This window comes from Palaemon carinicauda, chromosome 34 (assembly GCF_036898095.1).
Source record: "Palaemon carinicauda isolate YSFRI2023 chromosome 34, ASM3689809v2, whole genome shotgun sequence".
Taxonomy (NCBI): Eukaryota; Metazoa; Arthropoda; class Malacostraca; order Decapoda; family Palaemonidae; genus Palaemon; species Palaemon carinicauda.
Window position 1 is genome coordinate 505,753 of NC_090758.1, and position 10,000 is coordinate 515,752.

At 24.6% G+C, this 10,000-nt stretch overlaps 2 protein-coding genes across 2 annotated transcripts in view; both read left to right on the forward strand.

Moving 5' to 3' along the window:
• Window positions 1-3,556, forward strand: part of LOC137626526 (uncharacterized) — a 10,906-nt gene extending 7,350 nt beyond the window's left edge. The window contains exons 5-6 of the mRNA XM_068357569.1: window positions 886-945; window positions 2,580-3,556. Coding sequence (XP_068213670.1) covers window positions 886-945; window positions 2,580-2,666 — 147 coding nt within the window. The 3' untranslated portion in view covers window positions 2,667-3,556. The remainder of the gene's footprint in view (window positions 1-885; window positions 946-2,579) is intronic.
• Window positions 3,557-7,474: 3,918 nt separating this feature from the next.
• LOC137626527 (uncharacterized) overlaps window positions 7,475-10,000 on the forward strand; it is a 67,252-nt gene continuing 64,726 nt past the window's right edge. Inside the window, exons 1-2 of the mRNA XM_068357570.1 lie at window positions 7,475-7,507; window positions 9,486-9,595. Coding sequence (XP_068213671.1) covers window positions 7,475-7,507; window positions 9,486-9,595 — 143 coding nt within the window. The remainder of the gene's footprint in view (window positions 7,508-9,485; window positions 9,596-10,000) is intronic.

Below are 10,000 nucleotides of genomic sequence, written 5' to 3' on the forward strand. Positions count from 1 at the left end.
TTATTATTATTATTATTATTATTATTATTATTATTATTATTATTATTACCATTACCCTTATTATTATTATCATTACTATTATTATCATCATTATTAGCATTACTATTATTATTATTATTATCATTATTATTATTATTATTATTATTATTATTATTATTATTATCATCATCATCATTATTATTATTATTATTATTATTATTATTATTAATATTATTATTATTCTTATTATTATTAGTAATATCAAAGTGTATTGTCCCTCCATGTGTGTTCAATTTCCCATCACTTATTCTGTCGTAAAAACTTCTCATTTCTGATTTTTTCTCACAAATGGAGAGCCCTAAAGAAAGTCTATATATACGGCTTTATACGGTACCGTATCCACTTGACGTTCGGAAAAAAAAATCTCCTTAGAATAAGTTTAATGAGAATTTCTCAGAAAAGATAATAATTTTCTCCATTTTTTTTACAATGTTTATATTATTTTCTTCTAAATCATCTTTAGTATGCTCAGAAAAAAAAAATATTTTTTCCTGAGAGGTCCTTGTTTGGAAAATCTTTTCAATAAGAAAATAGTTTAAAAATTATTTTTAATTAATATTTACTGTTAGTTATTGTCTATGTATAAATGCACGCACACATATATTTCCTTTCCTTACTGAGCTATTTACTTTGTTAAAACCCTTGTGCTTATAGCATCCTGCTTATCCAACTAGGGGTGCGGTTTAAATAATAATAATAATAATGATAATAATAATAATAATAATAATAATAATAATAATAATAATAATAATAATAATAATAATAATAATAACATGTATTATAAGCTTCTTGAAGATATCAAAAAGCATATAAAACTAATAATTTCTTTTTTCTTTTTTTGCACAGAGATTTGATGGAATCTGCAAAGCGGAAATGATATTCTTTTCAACCAGAGTTTTTATCAACGTAAGTATCATCAATTAGTATTTTTCTAATCATATCAACATCTATTGGTAGTTTGGTATCCAGGGCTATTCTCAATATTTCATATATTTCGAAGTATTTAGATATTTGAAGGATGTTTTCTTAACGATTTTTGATGGGATGTTATAAAAGTATGGGGATTATATTGCAAAAATATTTTAATAATAATAATAATAATAATAATAATAATAATAATAATAATAATAATAATAATAATAATAATAATAATTATTATTATTATTATTATTATTATTATTATTATTATTATTATTATTGTTATTATTATTTCTACTACCACAACTACATCAATAATAATATCAATAAAAACAACACAACAGTAACAGCATTAATAATAATAAAAAACAATAAAAAATAATAACAACAACAACAACAATAATAATAATAATAATAATAATAATGATAATAATAATAATAATAATAATAATAATAATAATAATAATAATAATAATAATAATAATAATAATAATAATAATAATAATAATGATAATAATAACAGCACAAATTCCCACAAAAACTTCAAAATAAAGATAAATCCTTTGGAACATAAAGTATTACAATATCACCCACTCTGAATTTTCACCCCAATATTGGGTAATAAAGGTCTTTCAAAAAAGTGATTAATCAGTGTCAGGGATTTTTCCCCCACATAAATCATCCATCTTGGAAAAACTGAAATAAATTCAATAGAAAATCTGTGTCCCAATTTCAAAACCTTGCTTTATCAACTGGGTCCTTAGTGCTTTTTTAAGGACAAATAAAAATCTTTTTCTTTTAGGGTTGTCTTGATTATAGCTGGCATACTTAAGAAACAATTCAAATTAAAGTATTTAGTTTTTTTTATATCATTTACTTCAATTGAATATAAGATTTATTAGATATTGCATTCATCAAAGAAAAAAAAGATAATCGATATATCTGCTTCTGAATATTTTCCAATAAATTTATTTCATTGATTTTATATTATTCATTTCAGTTCAATATAAAAGTATTGAGTTTTGCAGTTATTTAAAAATTGAAAAAAAAGTAGATATTTTTTACTTTGATTGATTGATTAGGTGCTGATCTACTTGAGAATAAATTTAAATTAAATTATTTTATTGTTTTATATTATTTATTTTAATTAGTTATAAATGCATTGAATTTTTCAATTATCTAAAAATTAAAAAAAATATATATTATTTTATATTGCTTGATGGATTAGGGGATAACCTACTTAAAGAAAATAATAATAAAAAACATTAAATAAAATCCTTTCACTGATTCATAGTATTGATATAGAATTAAATATAAATGAATCAAATTTTGCAGTTATCTACAAATAATAAAATAGATTTTATTTTCATTTTGCTGGATCGATTATGGGCTGACCTACTTAAAAAAAAGTCGAAACAAAAATATTTTATTATTTAGGTTGAATTGAATATGAATGCATTGAGTTTTTGTTATTTTGAAAATAGAAAATTTTTGACATAAAATCAAACTAACTTTCTTTTGAGATTTACCAGAAAAATATGTAATGAAGTTTGGCATTAATCTTTTCTGTAATAATTTGGAATATTATAATTAACTATCATTTTTTTTTTATTTATTAACAGATATTTTGTCTATGGTCTGTGATGCGATTCCTGAGGAATATAAGAGCAGGTGTCTCTTACAAGGAACCAGAGGCTATTGAGCTCTGAGGCTCTAGATACTCCTTTGGATTCCAGATGTTTCCTCAATGATTCCTAGTGATTCTGAGTGGCTCTTGGAATGATATGATATTTCTCACTTGTTAAACGACAGAGTATCAATATGCAATTACTTATTCAGTGTTCGATTCCTGAGGAGTCTTCGCGGCGTCATATTCATAAGGAATCATCGTCAACCGTCTTCAATTGGGAATGACTATTTTGCTCTAGGATGAAAGACGTTTTCTCAAAAGATTTTTTGTGGAGTCACACTCATAGGGAATCCTCGTCAACCGTCTTCGATTGGGAATCAATCCACGTTACTCCAGAATAGAATACCTTTTCTTTAAAGATTCTTCGTGGAGTCAGATTCATAATGAATCCTCATCAACCGTCTTCGACAGAGAATGGCTCCAAAGGGCTCCAAGATTAAAACCTATTTCCGTTTTGATACCAGAGGTCTCACTGTTCAGTGGTTTATGCAGAACACTAGTCACTGCTAATTTGATGTTTATATTAAGAGATTCCAAATGATTCCCACAATATAATGACATTCCGAAGAATTTATATGCAGTCTTGTCTTATGCTTGACTTGAAATGATTCCTAATGATTCTAAGGAAGCCAGTGGCCTCTAAGTGAATTCAAATGTACAAATGGATTCCTTCAGACACTAAAAACTCCAACTAAATGAAAATTGGGGGCCAAAAATATATCATATTAATAGATCCCAGAAATCTATCCAATAACACCTGGTGATAACAAAGTACACCAATCATATCATAATAATTGAAAATTATAGATGTTATAAAAAACTGGAGATTTTTAAAGAAAATTATGAGTACCAAATAAAACATAGGTTTTTAAGATACATAAGAATATTTCTAAGATTTCAGCAATTTTTTCAGGGTTTCATGTATCAAACTATTATCGAGATCATACTAAATTTCCAAGCTCAAAATGGATAAAAAGTCATCTGGAGGACTCTTGCTATGATATTCCCTGTTCCTTGTGTCTAAAAAATATCCTTTCTGAATCAGAATATCTTTAAAGGATATGAAGAGTGTTGATTTTTTAACTGATGAGTGACATATGGGTAATAGAATATATTTCTTCAAAGAATAATCTCGTCTTTTGTGTTCAATGGTTATTTGAAATCCTATGGTATAAGCCCCTACGTATTCTTTGTATTCTTGGGGCTGTATCAATATGATGAATACATTCATTGAAAATTATAGACTCTAAGATAGTATGTATATGATGATAACACAGGGATATATATAACTATTATAACCAATACGTTTTTATTTTCAAGCAAATTTAGAAATGATATTTGTATCGATCAAATATCTACGTGGGAAAGCATTTAAAACTGTAACTACGAAAATTGAACTGAATGTAAATCTTTGGAAATATATTAACTATGTGTAAAGAAATATAGTTATCAAAAAGATAGCCACTAAAAACGAGATATTAGAAAATAATATGAATTATCGGCCATGATGATAAAACATATCTATTACAAATTTATAATAAATAAAAAATATAATTAAAGAATGATCATTAATTTTTCACCAATGAATAAAGGCAGTAACTGTGATGTGTACCAAAGAGAAAAAAAGCCTAAGAATATATTTTTTTCTGGCATATCAGTCAAGTAAAATAGATGTATACCAAAGATAAAAAGGACTAAAAATATTTTTATTTTCTGGCATATCTATCAAGTAAAATGGGAGATAATCCTTCGTTAATATTCATAGTATAAATTTGTGATATATCAGAAGCCAAATGTTAGGATTCTCAAGAGCTTGATTTCAGAGTCTTCAGATGGAAGTAAATGTGATATCAGTTTTACGTCTCGTAACTCAAAGGGAGCATTGAATACCTCAGTTATACAGTCTTGGAAAGAAGAGAGACAATGAGATTCTAGTCTCCAAGCCATCATTACAAGAAGAAAGAGAAGAATTCTTTTGATGCGAATGATATTGCGTTTTAAAAAGCCGCGTGAAACAGCTTCGTCCTCAGACTTCAAGAAGAGCTACGAAGCGACACGTGCTTCAAAGAATATCAGAGTGTTATTATCTTCAGGGGAAAAAATCTGGTTTCGGAGAATATATTCCAAACAGATTTTTATTTAGATATATCAAATTTTTTTTCATAAAATGAGGATTGATGTGAATAAAGAATGACATTGCTTACGATCGACATTAATTTGTTGTGTCAATAATATAAAAACCAGTTATTTTATATATTGGATCAAAGATCATGTTAGATTTCCTCATTAAACTTTATTTTTTAATCATTTTGTCAAGAACAAATTTAATGAAACAGAATAAGTGACAGTTTTAGGAACATTTTCGGAAAAATATATATACAACATTGAATTGAATTCGGTAAAGTTAGTTCTTTCTATCTAAAATAAAACAGTATTTCTACATAAAAAAGTAATGATTTGATAAATTGATAAGTTTATATGTTGAAAAGCCGAAACAAGTCGAAATAAATCATCAAAAATTGAAATATTGACCTTAAAGATTTTTTTTAAAATATTGTAAGACTGACAAATTTATTTGATATAATGATTACGGATATATTTAATTAGCCAGAAGCAGTTTGATTATTAGATGAGAAAAGTTTGTCTAAAGAAGATGTATACATTGAACTGAAATGTACAGACAGTATCAAAAGTAAACTGAAATTCTTGAGAAATTTAACCTGATTTTCATTTGTAATAATACATTAAAGGTAAAGATGATGAATGTGAATCAGTAACATATATATAATCATATTTAATGTAATGAATGCTTAAACTCTTGATTTCCTGGAGTATAAAGGGAGTGAAAATTATAATAACTTTTCTGTACATTTTGAATTTCAAGCAAAAGTGGGGTTGAATGTAAAAGATCAGATCAAACAGAATGTAAAAGGCTGACACGTGTATTGAATGTTAGTAAGAGTGTAAGTATCATCTCTGAAGAATGTGTTAAATACTAATTTTATGCAGTGCCTGTTGACAGATATAATGAATATGAAATATCTTGGACTTATCGGAGGGTATCTCATTTCTTTCGAATTTCTTATTCAAAATGTTATCTTGAATAATGACATATCATTGAAGACTTATTTTTATGATATATTGACTATGAAAAGTGGGTGGACAAAAGGATAATGAAATATAAATCCATATTTTATTTTGTTTATATATATGTAATGTATATACATAACTATAAGTAATGTATTATTAACTGTAAAGAAACTTTCATATATTAACAAGATGTCTCTTTAAACATTTCAATGATTATCTCTCTAACCTGAGGAAATAAAAAGATACATACTTTAACAAAGTATCTTGATTTATAAACATTAAAATGCCAATGTTGAATAGAAAATATTATTGAATTAGTTACATAATTTTCAAATATGAATGAAAATAAATACTTCTATAAAAAGAATTTTTATACAGGATTTTTTTTAAATCTATCTTGATTTATAATTATCAATATGATGCCTTAGTCCCAATACCAATGTATATCAAGGGAAATAATGTTCTTAAATGTGACACTGTGTATGTATACAATCGTGTCATTCGGCGTATTTAAAAATAACGTTAAGCATTTGTATGACGGTAGATTTAGTACAATGTGTAAATATATGAATAGATGTACAACAAAAAATGAATAATGTTTAATGCTGAAATTGACAATCGTTTAAAATTAAAAAAAGTTTTTATTTTATTTCTAGTTCTGGAGACAAAATCATATTGTTTAGTGTGTGTTTTTTAATAGATATGATTATCTGATATGGAATAAGGAGTGTATTTATTTATTCTATATTGCTTGTTACGTATTTATATTTTCTTATACTGTTTATGTTATTTTTTTTTCAAGTATAATTGACATGAAGTTACAATAGTTATAACTTTTTGTGAACATGGTCACCTTAATTGTATTATTGGTGATCTGTATTATGGAATTGAAAACTATAATTGAATTTGTAAGATAGATAAAATAAAGGTTTCTAAGAAATATTTCTTTATATTTACCCATTCCAAGCTTTTTCATTCAATTTTCAACAAAAAAAAGTTACCTAAAAACTATGAATATTAGTTCATTAACTTTTTTTTTTTTTTTTTTTTTTACAATAACTAATATGTATTGAATCTTTGATATCCTTGATGTCAAACACAAAAGTATTTAAAAAAAAGGTAATGTTTGAGTTTCCTAATTAAGGTAAGAAGTAAGTTTTCAAATAGCTGGTTAACATTAGTTGTGCTAAGTGATTTGAATGCAAAAGTAGTTAATTCTAATCCTGGAGAGTTATTATTCGATGACTTCTGGAGGAATGAAGAGATTTTAAGCATAAGTTAAACTACATGAATCGTATACAAAAGTCTCTATCAGAAAATTAGTCAGTTAGTTTTCGGGCAAATATGAAATGGTAGTTGTTAGGTGATTTCACTACTAAAAAGGTACAATAAAAAAGGGCGTGAGAAAATTGGATTTACCGGTTTTGTTTTTAGGGAAATGAGAAACGCTAGTTGTGATAGTTAATTTAAATGCAAAAGTATCTGGAAAAAGTTGATGATTTTAGTGTGAAAGTGTACGAAAATGTGGGTGATTTCAGTGCAAATATCAGCAATAAAAAGTGAATTGAACAATTGGATTCCCCTGTTCTGTTACATAAGAATTTTTTGTCAGTTTTTATGAAAATTAGAAACTTTCGCTATGATAGGTGATTTGAATGCAAAAGTGTACGAAAAAGACATAGGGAAAAAATTTTAATTTTATGGGATTCAGAATTAAAAACAATGGGTTAAAGCGAGATGGTAGCTGTGCTGGGGGATTTGAATGCAAGTGTAAGTGACATAACTTTGAAACGAAAGGGAATTATCAGTTATTAAAGAACGTGGAAGATAGAGAGGTGACTAGTAACTTTATAGGGGGGTTTATGTGATTATCGACGCAGACGATAAGATTTTATAGCTGCTAAATATCTTGATACTGAAGTAGAGAACTGAAAAAGACTTGCATGTGAAGGATACTAGTGCAGTGAGTCTATGAATGGAAAATGACTTGATAGAATTATATATTAGTATTAATTTGTAAAACAAAATGCTTTGAATGAGTAGTCTTTCAGAGTATATATATTAAAGAAAAAGTATATATATATATATATATATATATATATATATATATATATATATGTATGTATATATTAATATATATATATATATATATATATATATATACATATATATAAATATATATATATATATATATATATATATATATATATATATATATATATATATATATATATATATATATATATATATATATATATATATATATATATATATATATATATATATACATATATATATATATATATATATATATGTATATATATATACATATATATATATATATATATATATATATATACATATATATATATATATATATATGTATATATATATATATATATATATATATATATATATATATATATATATATATATATACATATATATATATATATATATATATATATATATATATATATATGTATATATATATATATATATATATATATATATATATATATATATACATAAATAAATATATATATGTATAAATAGATATATATATATATATATATATATATATATATATATATATATATATACATACATAAATATATATATATATATATATATATATATATATATATATATATATATATATATATATATATATATACATATGTGTGTGTGTACATATAACAATAAAATACTCATTTGTTAGTCGTTTAATCTCTAAATGCAATTGTTATTTACTTAAAATTTTTTTTCCTTTCCTCCACGCGAAAAACTCAAATATAATCTCCCCTAGAAGCAAAGTCATCCTCCTAAGAAGTTCATTAAGATCTCTGAAGATAATTAAGAACTATTTCATACATTTATGAGTCGTTTGGAGCCTACGATGTCATCTCTACGCATTATTTTTTCAAATATTGAATATATATTATCATCATTATTTTCATTTAAATTAAAATTATCATTATTATTAAAATCATTAAAGTTAGTATGCCTCTTATTATTAGAATTACTAAAATAATAATCATTATTATGATAATTATTAATATTGAAATTACTAAACTCATTATTAATATTAAAATTATTAAAATCATTATTATTATTAAAATTAGTTTTTTAATTCTCATTATTGAAATTTCTATAACTATTAATGATATTGATATTTATATATTTTTCAAAATTATTTGATTATTGGATTTAATATATGAAATTTAAAAAAATAATGGAGTCGGTTCTCTAAATCAGTTATATCCCAGTGTACGATATATATTTATATTTTTTTATGTTTATATATCTATATATTCATATATTTATATTACTAAATTAATCGTTTTCATATTATTATTATTATTATTATTATTATTATTATTATTATTATAATTATTATTATTATTATTATTATTATTATTATTATTTTTAGTATCACTATAAATTATTATTATTATTATTATTATTATTATTATTATTATTATTATTATTATTATTATTATTATTATTATTATTATTATTATTATTATTATTATCATCATCACTCAAAATTAATACTATCAAAATCTACAATTCTTAATTTTTGTAACAAAGCAAAAGAATTAATGAAAAAAGAGAGCATATCAAAAACTGAAAACCACATAAGTATAGTTAACTCAAAACCCTTTCCAATACGGCGCCTCCTCAGTTGCTCGAAGCGCCCATTCGGAAACTAGACTTTTCCATTCCTTTTTCTTCCTTTTGAAAGAATCTCTTTTCCTATATCATATTGGGTATTGATAAGAGGCATCACTCCCTTCAACGCACTTACCAATATGGCGGCGACGAGGAGAGACTGCTGGAAAGATTGGTGATAACGTAGGTGAGGTTTCCAATTTATTCGTCTGAGTCAGTTGCCAAGATTCGATTACGATAGGCGAGGTAAAGGTAACGTCTTGGGGCATATGGAATTGGTTTTCCTTTTTGGCAAAATATGGTTGTTTAGTTGGTTTTTTGTTTTGTTAATTTGATTGTTTTGGGGGTTATCTTATATATAAATATATATTTGCGATATGCCAGTGTACGCGTCCCGTCAAAAAAGAAGGCTGATTATTTTGATGGGTGAACATACACATGCAGGTTTACGCCACTCCCACCACTATATGACTACTCGCTCTCTCCTCTACCCTAGTGATTGAGAGAGACGGAAGTTATACGTATGGCAATAGTGCTGAGCATGGCATTAACAAAAGGAATATATATATATATATATATATATATATA